General features: G+C 38.0%; 6 protein-coding genes across 6 annotated transcripts; 3 read left to right on the top strand and 3 right to left on the bottom strand. All coding sequences in view use genetic code 12, as the record gives it.

Moving 5' to 3' along the window:
• Positions 1-316: 316 nt before the first annotated feature.
• DASC09_062080 (uncharacterized protein) lies at positions 317-2164 on the top strand (the record flags this gene model as incomplete). The annotated part of the gene is made up of 1 exon (XM_064999792.1): positions 317-2164. The coding sequence occupies one exon, from the start codon at positions 317-319 to the stop codon at positions 2162-2164; it is 1848 nt and encodes a 615-aa protein (XP_064855864.1).
• A 225-nt stretch (positions 2165-2389) lies between these two features.
• On the bottom strand, positions 2390-3172 carry ARO7 (chorismate mutase ARO7; the record flags this gene model as incomplete). The annotated part of the gene is made up of 1 exon (XM_064999791.1): positions 2390-3172. The coding sequence occupies one exon, from the start codon at positions 3170-3172 to the stop codon at positions 2390-2392; it is 783 nt and encodes a 260-aa protein (XP_064855863.1).
• Positions 3173-3925: 753 nt separating this feature from the next.
• Positions 3926-4222, top strand: DASC09_062060 (uncharacterized protein; the record flags this gene model as incomplete). Its single annotated transcript, XM_064999790.1, has 1 exon — positions 3926-4222. One exon carries the CDS (start codon positions 3926-3928, stop codon positions 4220-4222), a length of 297 nt encoding a protein of 98 aa, XP_064855862.1.
• Positions 4223-4554: 332 nt separating this feature from the next.
• ACS1 (acetate--CoA ligase 1) lies at positions 4555-6558 on the top strand (the record flags this gene model as incomplete). Its single annotated transcript, XM_064999789.1, has 1 exon — positions 4555-6558. One exon carries the CDS (start codon positions 4555-4557, stop codon positions 6556-6558), a length of 2004 nt encoding a protein of 667 aa, XP_064855861.1.
• A 279-nt stretch (positions 6559-6837) lies between these two features.
• DASC09_062040 (uncharacterized protein) lies at positions 6838-10260 on the bottom strand (the record flags this gene model as incomplete). Its single annotated transcript, XM_064999788.1, has 1 exon — positions 6838-10260. One exon carries the CDS (start codon positions 10258-10260, stop codon positions 6838-6840), a length of 3423 nt encoding a protein of 1140 aa, XP_064855860.1.
• Positions 10261-13121: 2861 nt separating this feature from the next.
• NAM8 (Nam8p) lies at positions 13122-14804 on the bottom strand (the record flags this gene model as incomplete). The annotated part of the gene is made up of 1 exon (XM_064999787.1): positions 13122-14804. One exon carries the CDS (start codon positions 14802-14804, stop codon positions 13122-13124), a length of 1683 nt encoding a protein of 560 aa, XP_064855859.1.
• Positions 14805-14858: the final 54 nt, after the last annotated feature.

Genomic DNA, 14858 nt, shown 5'->3' with positions numbered 1-14858 from the left:
TTTATAATATATACTATAGTATATATTAGGGTAGTATATATATATATCGATTGGTAAAGCTCTAACTATTGTTTAGACTCTTACATGTCTCCCCCTTCCCCCCCCTTAGTTTTCACGATGACTCGTCTATTTTTGACATGTGGACTTTTCTACGGGATGCACAAAGCCCCGGTTAGCCTCATGTTATCAATTGAGGATTCAGTGGAACAATCCGATCTATTTATACAATTGCTTCGAGGAATTCCACTTTCTTTCCTCGCTAATCAACTAGGACCCTGATTAGCCATCATTCTTACTTTTTTTTTTTTTTAATACTATGAGCTCAAAGCTAAACATTGAGTCTGTTCTCAATAGGGGGCCATCGAAATTGTCACGATCCCAAAGTAATGCCGAAACCTTCATTCCGCTGTTTATGGGGCGGAGTAGTGACAACCTGAATAAGCGACGTGGATTCATTGCTAGCCATCAAACCAGTATATCCATCGACTCATTGAAAGATATTATTACCGATCAGGGACTAGGCAACCCTAGAGTTATCACCTTGGACCAAACGATAGGAGATGGGGTGGTCTCCTTGAATTATGGAAATAAATGCCTGACAAGCAATGATCATCAATATATACACCATCCAAGAAGTTCTGGGAAATATGGACATTCAAAGAGTTACACCGAAGCCAATATTGACAAATTCACAAATGGGGATCAACATGTGTTCAACAATATGATTTATGAGGAAGGGGCGGGCGGTGCTGAGAAATCACAATTTTCTCAGAGTAATGGAAGTTACACGAGTCGTGATCATGATCCATCATCGATGGTTTCTGTTAATATCACCAATTTTGAATTTCCCAAAACCTTGCTCAATCCTAGCCCATCACCGAGTGCCGGAAGTATTGGTCCAAGAGAAAGATCTGACTACAGTCTTCAACGCGGCTCTAATGATGCTATTGCTTTAGCAGGTAACAATATATCTTCCAAGAATCTTGTTCGTGAACGCAGCCAAAGCCCTTTAAAACACAGGAATAATATTCAACACCACAAACTGTGCAGTGGTGGTCAACTTTCTCAACCAAATTCCACATTTTCTTTAGATTTCGAGTCCTCTACCTATGGTGGAAAGCAGGCATCGGTCAGTCCCAAAAATCGAGCTCCCGGATCTTCAGACTCTCTTAATACAACTAGTAACCATAGTAGTGAATACTTTGCTAAACTTACGCTTTTGACAGAACCTTCAAGGACGGAACAAGCAACCGCCCAGGTATTAAAATGTTCTAGGAAGTTATTGTTTGCATTCAGTGAACTATATAATGCCTTAAAGAAGTTTACACAGTTTAATAATTCCGGGCATACCAAAACTCAAGAGAAATTTGTCACCACATTGCTCATTAGTCGGAAGAAAATCCATAAGTTGGCGGAAGCCCTTGAATCTTGCGAATCTGATATTGACCTCGACTCTTTGAGTTTTATGACTCCAAGGCACGAAATTATTGAAACAGTATTGACCCATGTGGTGAATAGTGTGGTGACATTCAGAAAATTGGCATGTTTGGTAAAAGAGAACCTTGAACAATTGACAAAACTGACTGATGTTTGTTTTCTAAGGATGTTGATATTATCAGTGTTTGGATGCTTTAATGAGATTTATAATGCATCAGTGATCATGAAACCAGCCACCAATAATGATACACCTCCAATAGATGAGAGAATATATGAAAAGCCTGTAGAAGCTTTAGTGCAGCCACTACCAGCACCGGGAAAATTCCATACTTTGACAAAGCCTATCATTCAAATGACCCTCAAATCGTGCCGTTCAATTTCAGACATTCTTTCAAAGCACTCGCACTCGCACTCAAAGTCATCCTCAATACAATCGTTAATATGCTCTATCGAGTCTCAATGTCTAGCAATCATTTCCCTTGCACAATCTATGAATGTCCACCTACCGGATTACGATTCACAGAATGGGCCAGAAGGGGGGATTTCCCAGCGGCAACTCTCTCTTCAAGTGACCCAAAATATTGAATTGTTGAAGTTGATTAAACAGATGATGACTCCGGGAATAGGTGATCAGTTGGGAATAAACGAGGTAGAATTGAGAAACGAGGCAGCAAAGTTCAGTAAAGTTACAAAAAACATGATCAATATATCAGGGATCATGGAATAATGAGCCTGTAATATGATAGGAATTAGAGAGAGAGAGGGAGAGAGAGGGGGAGGGGAATCCAAAAAAATCCCCCCTTTCTCCCTTCCTGCATGTTCATATTGGTTTTGTATCATGATGATGGAATATTATCAGTTTATTGACGTAGTAAATCTGATTTAGTAAAAAAAAAGCTATAAAACAATTTTCTATAATATAATATAGGAGGGTGAAAATGGATAACCATAATCAGTAATCATCTTCCAATCTTCTTAGCAAATAATCAACTTCTACTTTCCTTGTCAAAGGAATCACCCAGTTTTTGTAAATGCTCACCAACACGTCACTCCTCACTTTACTCTGTTGGTTCTGGCTGACTCTAAGTAAAGGATCAGTACCATAGGCCACGGCTTTTTCAGTCAACCTTTGCAAGATTTTTTCCTCAACAGCGGCGTTGGTGATGGCAGCCTCAAGTCCCTTGGCGTCTTTATTCTTGATCATGATTGTGTAGGCTTCGCGATCATTAATAAATTTTGATTCAGCCACAAATTTTCCAAAATGGATTCTTCTACTCAAAGCTTGTAAGCAGTCGATATCACATAAAGTACAACTTCCCAAGTTTTCTTGTTGTTCTCCCTGAGTAACACTAATCACCGGAGCAATGTTGTTGATATAATATTCTTTGATTTCGTCATTGACGTTGATTTCCTCATTGTAGCTGGCAAGGATCTTTGGGTAATTGATAGGCAGTAAAATTGGTTCACAAAGTTCAGAGGCTGGGAAAAAAGAATGTTCATCTGGGGCTTGGAACCGGCGTAATTGTGACTCCGAGCGCTCTTTTTGAAGCAAAGCGTATTCGACAAAAGAGCCATTGAAGTTAGGGATTGGGTACCTGTTTGGTTCATAAATGGATGGGGTGGAGAAGAATTGAGAGCGTTCAATGAAGTTGAAGATAATAGTATCTTCCATTCTCACCAAGGCGGATCTAATGTTTGAAAGATCAAGAACGGTTTCTGGTTTGAGGAAATCCATGACTGTTGATTTAAGGGAACAATGTGATAACAGATCTATCTTTTGACTGGGGGCAAAAATACTAATATTATCCATCGTTTCTAGGATTACCATGGAAAAAAAATCGCACCAAAAAAAAAAAAAAAAAAAAAAAAGACACAAACAGAATTGAGTCACACGCGACTCACACGTGGAACTTCATCATGGCAGATTTCAATTAATCCCTTATCGTTAATCATTTTGACACCACCTAATCGTAGCATGAAAGGCCTAAAATATACACTAACATCGAAATTTACTTTGCGGAAAAAAAAAAAGAGGAAGATGGAGTGTTTTTACAAGAATGTTTGCTTTTGGCAAGAAACCAGACTAGCTCCGAATGCCGGGGTGGGTGGGACGCTGATTATTGCTAGCAGTCCAAAAAGAATTAGCCATTGATCCATGACTTGGCAACGTATTTCCCTTCAAGTTGCCAGTCATCCGTGGTTATCTTATCCTGGATTCTCCGTAGTCGTGATTTCTTCTTCTTTCTTTTCTCTTCCTTTCCCTTTTTCTTTTTTTTTTTTTTTTGCCCGGCTGGAGGGAATAGACACAATCCCCCATATTATTATGTAATCCTTGATATGTCAGATTATGTAACACTTTATAATCAGATTACATAATCGATGCAGGTGGCCAAAAAAAAAAACGAATAAAAAAAAAGGCTGGGAAGTAGAAAAGAAAGAATAAAAGGACCACAGGAAACAAGCAAGCTGTGATTGACTTACGGTAATCATGACCAATGCTGTGGCGGCAAAGAACGAAGTGATCAAGCAGTTGGTGGAGCTGGGGAAATACGACGAGATCGCGGTAAAGTTGCGCCAGCAGTTGTACGAGACCGGGTGGATCAAGGAGTTGAAGGACAAAATCTCGGTGGAGCTCCACAGTACCGCGAACTTGAACTTCACCAACATCATGGAACAACTCGATCTCGACGAATTGTACAACCAGAAGATGGATGCCAAAGTGAAGCAGGTGGTGGTGGGAGAATTGTACCGGTTCTTGATGGACAACTTTGAAGTTGTCGACTGATTACGTATTTATCTGTGTAATATATATATATATATATATCTGGAGAATTACTTTGTGTATTGATTGTATTGGTGCTTCTCAAACGGCGCAGCATCAAAAAGCGGAGAAGAGGAGAAACAACAAAAAGAAACACACACACAAAAAAAGCCAACAAACAACCAAAAAACTGCCAAAAGTCACGTTCTGTCCCTCACCACTCTCCCCCACCATCCTGCACCTCCCCTCTCATATATATATATATATATATATCCCACGATTTATACAATAATGGTGATTTATAGTATACCATCGTATAACTTTTGCTATCATCATATTCAGTGGTTTGTTTAGCAATGTCAAAATCTCTTGAAAATGAGCATCTCATGCATGAGAACAAGGTGCTTCCTCCAGCCAATTGGGCAGCAAACCACCCTTCCAAGCCAAGTCTCGCATCTTTCGAAGAGTACGAAGAGCTTTACCGACACTCAATAAATGATCCAGAAGCCTTTTTCGGGGAACAAGCGAGAAAAGAATTGTCCTGGTCCAGAGACTTTGATTTGGTAAAGTACCCAAAGACCGGGTTTAACGCCTCCTGGTTTCTCAACGGTCAACTCAATGCATGTTACAATTGTGTCGACAGACATGCGTTTGCCAATCCCGATAAACCAGCAATCATTTACGAAGCCGATGAGCCCAACGAGGGGAGTATTATCACTTATAGCGAACTATTGGCCAAGGTTTCTCAATTGGCCCAAGTTCTCGTGAGTTTGGGGGTCAGAAAAGGTGATACCGTCGCCGTTTATTTGCCAATGATCCCTGAGGCGGTCATCACCATTTTGGCGATCACCAGAATTGGGGCGATCCATTCTGTGGTGTTTGCTGGGTTTTCTAGTGGCGCCTTAAGAGATCGGATCAATAACGCTGATTCCAAAATTGTCATCACTGCTGACGAATCAAAAAGAGGAGGCAAAATCATCGAAACCAAGAAAATTGTCGATGAGGCCTTGAAAGAAGCCCCACAAGTTAAAAATGTTATTGTTGTCAAAAGAACTGGCAATCGCCACGTCCCATTCAATGCCAATGGAAGAGACCTTTGGTACCATGACGAGATTGTCAAGTTTAAAACTTACTTCCCACCTACCCCAGTCAACTCTGAAGACCCATTGTTCTTATTATACACTTCTGGCTCCACTGGCAAGCCAAAGGGGATCCAACATTGCACCGCTGGCTATTTGTTGGGCGCATTATTAACCACCAAGTACACTTTTGATGTTAATCCAAATGACATTCTCTTTACTGCTGGTGATATTGGCTGGATTACTGGTCATACCTACGTCATTTATGGTCCACTATTGAATGGTGCTACGACTGTGGTGTTTGAAGGCACACCAGCGTACCCAAATTTTTCAAGATATTGGAAGATTGTCGAACAGCACAGAGTCACCCAATTCTACGTTGCCCCAACCGCACTTAGATTGTTGAAAAAAGCCGGGGATAAATTTATCGAGGGTCATGATTTATCTTCTTTGAGATCCTTGGGGTCTGTTGGTGAGCCTATTGCCCCAGAAATTTGGGAATGGTATAATGAAAAGATTGGCCAAGGAAGATGTACTATTCAAGATACCTATTGGCAAACCGAAACCGGGAGTATTGTCATTACTCCATTGGCAGGAATCACCCCAACTAAGCCAGGATCGGCTTCTTTGCCATTTTTTGGTATTGACGTTGCCATCTTGGACCCAACTACTGGCAAGGAATTGCAAGGAAATAATGTCGAAGGGGTGTTGGCGATCAAACAAGCCTGGCCATCCGTCACCAGATCCATCTGGGGAGACTTTGGTCGGTTCAACGAGACATACTTTAAGCCTTATCCTGGATACTTTTTCACTGGCGATGGCGGGGCGCGTGACAAGGATGGGTTTTATTGGGTTTTGGGAAGAGTTGATGACGTTGTCAATGTTAGTGGTCATAGGTTGTCTACCGCGGAAATCGAAGCGGCAATCATTGAAAATCCTTTGGTTGCTGAAAATGCCGTCGTTGGATACTCGCATGATTTGACTGGCCAGGCCATTGCTTCATTTGTCGCATTGAAGAACAAAAATTTGTCGGGCACTCAAGTGGAAGATGCTAAAAAGCAAATCATATTGGGGGTCCGCAAAGAAATTGGCCCTTTTGCTGCTCCAAAGGTGATTTTCATTGTCGATGATTTGCCAAAGACCAGAAGTGGGAAGATCATGAGACGTATTTTACGGAAGATTTTGGCTGGTGAGGAAGATCAATTGGGGGATACTTCAACTTTGAGCAATCCTCCAATTGTTCAGCATTTAATAGATGCGGTGAAATCCAGTAAGAAGTGATTATTCTTTGATTCTCATGATGGGGTTAGTTTTTTTTCTTCAATATTTTTGTTCAATTTCTTTATTTTTATTGTTGTATTTATTTTTATTTTTTTGCTGGGGGCGTTTCCACTTTTACATTATACAAACTTCAGTTTGTAGTGGTTTCATCATATCTTTGTTTGTACTTACTTAATATTATTATATTATTAAATTCAGAGTATCGACGCATAAACTTTTTTGTTACAAAGCTTATTGTCAATTATATGTTTTATTAACTGCTGGTTTATTGCCAATTCTTTAATGTAAAACTCTAGCCTTATCATTTCTGTATTCACAAAATTGCTTATCTATCGTGGCAACATAGTAACTTTGTAGTGATGCCTTTGGTCTCCACAGTAACAATTCTTTATCATTTGGTTGTTTGACAGATAATACTTTTGTTCTACTAGCAAGATCAAACAACTTTCTCTGAGTGACTTGACGTAGTTTGCTGTGATTTGATAAAAGATCCAGTGATGCAGACGATTTGTTAGTGGTTAACCAATCAAAACTCGTAGGTAATCCGAATATTGAGCTGGTCAATTTCAGTTTTTGCTCGCGAAGTTGCACTGTCAAATAACCAACCACATCTTTCATAACTTGGATCTCGGACATCAAAGTTAGTTTGCCAACAAATTCCTTCTCTTCAAAGATTGAGGTAAAATCGCCGATTAAGTTTTTGTTCTTCAATTTTCTCCGTAACTCTAATGCTTGTCGTCTATTCGTCACCAGTAGTGATTCGATTGTTTTTTTCTGTTTGGAAAGGTCTTTGACGGCCTGATCCATGGATTGTTCCAACGCCTTAATTTTAGAATCCTTATCAGCCTCAATACCCAATTTATTCTTCAAAACGTTGATTTTCAAAGTAAGTTGTGAAATGAGTTGATCCTTTTCATTGAAAGAATTGGCTAATTCTGAGATTTGAGAATTCAAAGTTTCAACTTCCTTAACATTACGGCTGCTATCATTAGATAATAAATGCTGTTCAAAATATCTCTCATAAAAAGGTTTCTGATCAATAGTTTTGGTAGCAAATTTTGGAAAGTTTGACAAGCATTCAATAACCGATTGGATTTTAGAGCGTTGATTCTTGAGCAAACTTGGATCATTAAGAAACTTGGACAAGATAGAATTAAAGTCTTTGCCTTCAAGCTCAGCTGTGAAAGAATTGTTTTCATACTCTATTTTGAGGGCAATTTTAAACAAATCCGAAGTTATTTCTGTTAAATGCCCTATTGATTTAAAAAAAATGCTTCCTGAAAATATTTCTTCTATGTCACCGACTAATTCTTGATTTTTTGATTTCTTGAATGATAAGTCACTCAATTGATTTTCGCAAAGGATTTGTAAAGTAAGATAATTTTTCAATAAGTCGCTAAACCCTCGTGTCACGTTAGCAATACCATCTTTGGAATCTGTTTCTAAAGCAATTGTCACATCATTTTCGATAAATCTATTGATAAGCCCAAGATATTTTACACACACTTTAGCGTGGGATAAAATATTCAATAGTTGCAAACTCAATCTATCAACACTCTTGAATTCAAAGTTAGACCATCCATCAAAAATTTCCCTATAAAAGCTTTCAAAATCATTACCTTTTGAATCTGGGAATGCAAGCGCCAATGTGTTGGTCACATAAGATATTGCATCAGAAAACTTTCCCACCGAAAGTTCTGAATTTGAAATTTTACTAGAAGTATCTTTCAAGTATTTGTATGTTGTAGATAAACTGTTCAAAATCTTAGAATAGTCCTCAGTGTCTTCAACATATTTGAGCTTTGTTAAAAGGATTTGATAAAATGATTCAAGTTGCATGAAATCTTTCCCACCATATAGCATCTCGCAGGTAGAATTCAGATCGTTAGAGAAAATCATATTCGTTATGATATCTAAAACTTCAGTTATTGAAGGAATAAGTTGAATACATTTGACAAGGTCCTCATAATTTTTAATTTTAGGATCATTTTCTCCCACGACAGTTTCAAAACTTTTTTCATAAAATTCTAGAAGGTTATGCTCATTAGTGTAATCTAAGTGCAAAATTTTATTTTGTAACTCATTTTGAGAGTTTATGGAGTTTAGCCTGCTAATCTTCAAATTCAACTCATTAATCTTATTTTCTAGGATTTCAACATCAGCACCACCATGAATTGATTCCATTGTGTTGCTTTGCAAAATATCTGAGAATTCTGTTCTTGTTTTAATTAATTCATTCTCATGTTTTTGTCTCTGGGTACTAATTAAAGTCTCATAATATTTCGTTTGCTTTTCGAGATTTTCAATAGTGATCTTTTCTCCATCGATGACTTTCTGTAGTTGCTTAATGTCGTTCTTTAATTCTTTTTCTGTCTGAATGTGGGCATCCTCCAAATCGTTAGCCAAATCTCTAAGATCTTCCAATTCTTCGACAGTTTGTTTCAATCTCGTGTTTGCTTCTGTCAAGTTGTCATTTTTTTCGGTGAGAGATTCGATCAAATCGGCTGATTCAAGTAAAGAATCAAGCTGGTACTTCAAATCGACAATCAATAACTGGGCTCGCTCCAATTCTCGTGATACAGTTTCGTATTTCTGTTTATAATCCTCAGAGCTCTCAAGCTGATTAGTTAACAATTCAATTTGGGAAGTGAGTTCAAACTCTTTGGAGTTACTAACTTCACGCAATTTGATCAATGCAATCTCTAACTTTTCATTTCTTTCCACAAGCACATCAGCCCCAACTTCTTCTTCCTTCTTCTCCATTTTTGTCGCTATTCCACCTTGTATTTTTAGAAGATCTAACTCTTTCTTTAATTGGGAATATTTCTCGTTCAACCTTTCAAGTCCATCGGTCAATGATTGATTTTGCTCATCTAAAACCTCTTTATCGATGGTTAACATTTCAAAATTTTCCTCATTCACTTCCGCGGTTTCTTTAAGTTTAGAGTTTTCAGTTTCGAGAATCGAGATTGTTTGTTTAAAAGATTCAATTTCTTGACTCATGGAGCGGATTTTCTCCTGGAGCTTTAAAATGATTCGTTGTAATTTCTCGCGTTCCTCATTAGAAGCATCAACAGGCGCATTTTCCTTTGCTGAATTTTCGTTATTAATTTTCTGTTCTGAAATTTCATTTCTCGGCTCGCTTATTCTAGAATTTGGATCTCTTGATGATAAGTTTTTGCCACTTACAGCCTTCGCATTGGCACTGCCAGTTGTAGGACTCTTTGATTTTTTGAGTTCATCATTAACCCTGTGATCTGGTCTATTGATTCCGTTGGTAATGCTTCTTGTTACAGCACCAGTAATACTTCTTCTTCCACTCACAGGCCGTCGATCGGAGGTCACAGTTCCCGCTAGACTTAAGCTTCTAGGTGTTGGTCTCAATGGCTTTAGGGATCCGCTACTACTTTCATGCCCGCTTCCAATGGGAGTGGCATAGTTTGGTCGGATTGGGGTTCGCTGCTTAAGAGGTTTTTCATTATCCTGATTTCCCACTTTTGCGAAGTTGGGATCTGAGGTTTTTGGTCTTAGACTTGATGATCGTAATGTAGAATTTCTGCCACTAGTTCCTGCTGGTGGTTTTAGCGATTGGGGCAACTGTGATGAAGGTTTTCGTAGAAATGAAGTGGGGGTTGGTCTCCCATTCTTCACGGGATCTTTGCCACCGTTCAGCGGTCCACCAAGCGAAGTGCTTCTATGCATTTGCTTCAAACCAGAAGAATATTGTATACGATCCTTTGTTCAGACCTCTGTGATGAGAATAATAATAATAGAAAGACACACAACAAACAAAAGTACAGTCTATTCGCACGCAGATGGGTAGCGGGTGACAGACCCCACAGTCTAGCCATACGCCAGGGAAGGCCGCCATTTGTTGGCCTGGACATCTCGATGAAACACATGCATCTCTTAATTGGGTTTTTAGAAACCAAAGATTTCAGCATCTTTGATTTCTTTTTGAATAGAAAAAGTAATAATTATTATTGCTAATCACCCTGATCGACAGCAATAAATGTCCAAACAATACAAGGACGTAGGGTGTCAACATGAAGTGTATTTAAATTGTCAAAAGTTTTCTTGTTGGACGCAATATTATGTGTTGCAGGAGTATTGTAGATCAAAAATCACCCTATTGGACATTACTTGGTCATGTCTTTGAACTGCTACTTGCAAGCAGCACAAATCCAAATGCCAATTGTTCTAGTCTTATCTATTTTCTTTTTATTGTTTATTTATCTTTATTGCTACGCATCTAAAAGCAGTCCGTGATAAAGAGGAGATCAGAGAGAGACCTCTTTCTTTTTGTTTTTCTTTCATGAGATAAGCTTGCCATCGTGATACGATTTCGAATATTTTGTGAGATACATATCCCGTATTAGAATAGCAAGATATATCAGTATCATGATTTTAGGTTCCAGGCCACACTAATGAGTTTCCTACCGTCACACTTTTGGGACATTGGCACACCTAAACTTTCTGACGATTCTGTTGTCAGAATTGACAGCATAAGACCACATCTCTGTGTGTTTCAGATACATGTTGCAAACCCTATACGAACGAGTCTTCTAGACTGGTGAACAACAGAAAACAAAATTACCTGAAAGAGATCTCCGTATGTGACTTGTTTCCTAGGGAGTCTGAAAAATGAAACTATTTCCCACAGAAAATGAATATTTGTGGTCGTCAATTCATTGATTGCTTTTTAGTGTGCACATGCAGAGGGGTAAAAAAGAGTTATCTACACAGCAATCATATAATTTGTAATTTCTTTCTTTTTTTTTTTTTCCTTCTCAATTTGTAAGAAATGGCGCCAGATTGGAGGTAATTAATATCTTTTCTAACAATATAGAGTTAGGATTAACTCTTGAAACGTACTAATCCTGTTTACAGTGGTTATCGAGAGTTCTCAAAAATACACGTGATGGTGGTTATATCTTCTTAGTCTTCATATGATTACATGTCCAACTTCAGGGATTGCATTCTAGGAAAATCAGTCTTCATCTTAAATTTTTCCTGTTTTCATGAAAAAAATTTCTGAAATCGAAAAAAAAAATTAAAAGAGAGAGACCATAAATAAGTACTAGAACAACAATAATAACAGAAATATATCTTTTTTTATTTTTGGTTCGTTATATAAATATCAAAACTTGAAAACTGAAAATGGCAACAAAAAACATGGATAAAAAAGCAGTAGACAATAGTTAGACAAAGTTAAAGTAAAATAATAATAATAATAATAATAATAATCATAATAACAAAGACAATACTAATAAAGTAACAAAAAAAAAAAACGCAAACAAAACAAAAAGCAAAAAACAAGTTAGCTGAAAATTGGTTTTGATGTCTCAGAAAATAAATAAAGCTAGCAGAGTAACAACAGATGGTCTGGAAAATTGAACAACAAAGCCAACTAGAAATGATCCCCCAAAAGAGTATGAAATAACAATCTCGATCAAGAAGAGACAGGCCTTTGGTTGCTTTGATAGGGATGATAGGGACTAGCATAGAAAATTCAACAACCAGCACAAATAAAAGGGGATCCAGATGCAATAGATGACAGAAGGCTAGTTGAGAATAAATAGGTGGTTGTAACAACGGTGGGTGTGTAAGCAGCAAAAACAAAAGAAAAAACAACTATTTAGGGATGAATAAGTTTGAAACACAAAAAAGCAATTAATAAAAAAGTGTATGATGGCGGATCCATGAGGAGGATTGGCTTGATAAAGTGGCAATATCTCTATATCTTGGGAAGAATAAGCAACAAAATAAAGCAATAACAATCTAATCAATAACAAACGCAGGCACACCGGCAACAAATTTCAACTATCAACAAACGAAAGCAACCTGAAGAATAATTTACTGAAGAGTGCTTTCACTTTTCGATGCTGATTTTATTCCATCATTGAATAATCGTTTGGTGTGCTCTCTTGAAAAAAAAAACTGGTCTTCTGTAGAATAAAAAAAAAGTGAAGAAAATTAATAAAATATTAACACAATGCATTGAATCGAAACGAAAATGAGAAGAAAAGAAGCAAACCGCAGAATAACAACGTTTCTGCTTCTTAGCTCACCTTTTTTTTTTTTTTTTTTCCCAATGGATAAAGTAATTCGTAATGAAAATAACCTCGACAACCGTTCTAAATCTTGACTTCATGACAGGAAAGAACTGTAATAGCAGCAGACAAATAGACAAATCAAATAGAAACAACAAAATAAAACTAGAAATTAGCAACCAAGAAATCCAGAAGAAGTAGTGGAACCAAAAGTAAACCTTTTCTTTTCATAAACCACCAAAAAATGATACCAACATGGCAGGGTTGAAAAAAAGGTTTCGGGAAAGAACGAAATAAACAGATAACATGGGAACAAGATTATCCAACTAAACGAACAACAACAATATTTTTATAAGACATAAATCATAATTATCAACAATAACAAAAACATAAATTAATTTCATTCCAAACCCAACGAGCTAACACAACCTCATAACCTGAGATCTATCTCACTTCACTAATCGATTACACCATAACTGTAACAAAAACTAATCAAACAGAAGTCACGAATCAGGCGTAAATGAACCCACCACTACTGGCTTCGACACGATCCAATCTTCCATCTCTAGCAGCATTCAATAATGTGTTCAATCTCAATTGATCAGTAGATCCATCAATATTGGCCAACATTGAACCAGTATTGATTCCATTAGTTGGAACATTACCCACGGAGTTAGAGTTTACGATGGATGGAGCGCCAAGGGTCGATGATAGATTGAAAGTATTTGGGTTGGAGATACCGGTAGGAACTGGAGCGGCAAGACCGGTGCCATTTGACAAACCCTGTGCTTGTTGTTGCTGTTGAGGAGTAAGAGTCTGTGTTGGGAAAAGAGTTGAATTCATTGGGACAGATCCAAGAATGGAAATGTTTGAGGATATACCAGTTGGACTAGGGGAGGACTGGAAGTTTGTAGTTGAGGCAGGAGTAGCGGTCAAGTTGGTGGCAGTACTGATGGTAGAATTAAGGTTACCCAATTCACTATTGAATTGAGTATATAAGTTTGGAGCAGCTAATTGTTGCAAGTACTTTTGCTGGTTTTGGTTGTTCTGTACAGAGCTTCTCCCCCAAGACAATCTAATTCTAGAATTACCAATTGGGTAGCCTTGCATTTGCTGGATTGCATTTTCGGCACTAGAGCGAAGAACATACTGAACAAAACCACAGCCCTTATTGTTAAGAACTTTAACATAAATGATATCACCGAAGGATTGGAAGAAGGAACGAAGCTGTTGTTCTGAAACACCATTACTTAATCCACCGACAAAAACTGTGGTATTATTTGGATCAGTATATTGGTTCAATGGAGGTTGAAACTGGGAAGTTTGTGGAGCAATTGGTCTGCTAGGGCTGTTGCTGAACAAGGGAGTCGCACTGACAGGGTTGCTTGAGTTGTTGACCGAGTTCTTTGGAACAGCAGTACTAACTCTGAGAGGTCTGCCGTTCACGACAATTCCATTCATTTCAATCAAAGCACGTTGTTGGTCTTGATCGTTTGCAAATCTGATGAATCCATAACCACGAGAAGTTCCAGTAACAGGGTCCATCATGATCTTTGCATTTGTAACAGAAGGGTATCTAGATTTGAACAATTCAAACAAGTCATGCTCTTTAACATCATTAGCTAAATCACCAACAAAAATAGATGATTCGTTCATATTGCCATTCATAGAATTGTTGCTTGGAGTCAAAGGATTGTTGTTAGAATTGTAGACAAAGTTGTTGGAGCCAGAAGCCCAGTTAAGTTTCAAGACTTTGTTTGTTCCCGGGATGAGTAAACCATTTTTCATAATTGCTTTTGAGGCATTCAAATAGCTACCAAAGTCAACAAAACAGTAGCCGGCATTGTTGCTGGTGGCAGAAGCGTTTGGATCCATAGATTTTTCCTTGATAAGTTTGACATTAATGACGTTTTCACCAAGAGATGACCAAATTGAACGGATAGTACTTTCATCCCACCAAGGGTCCAATTCACCCATCCATAATTGAGACTTTTCCTTTGATTGTTGTTGTTGCTGAGAAGATGGAGAAGAGTGGATTTGTTGTTGTTGTTGAGGGGTGGCAAGGATGGCGGAAGGATTGTTAACAAACTGTTGCTGGACTGGGGAATGGGATTGTTGAGGCATGCCGAGACTTGATGATGAGTTATCAATCTGGGTAAAAGCCTGTTGGGAGGCAAAGTTGAAGTTTGACATAATGCTTCTGTTATACTTAGCCTTTGTAGTCAATCAATTAATTTTCCAAAAGAT

This window comes from Saccharomycopsis crataegensis (genome assembly GCF_037102585.1).
Source record: "Saccharomycopsis crataegensis DNA, jcf7180000000098, whole genome shotgun sequence".
Classification (NCBI taxonomy): domain Eukaryota; kingdom Fungi; phylum Ascomycota; class Saccharomycetes; order Ascoideales; family Saccharomycopsidaceae; genus Saccharomycopsis; species Saccharomycopsis crataegensis.
Note: the sequence above shows the minus strand (reverse complement) of the source record. Positions and strands in the feature narration are given on the sequence as shown.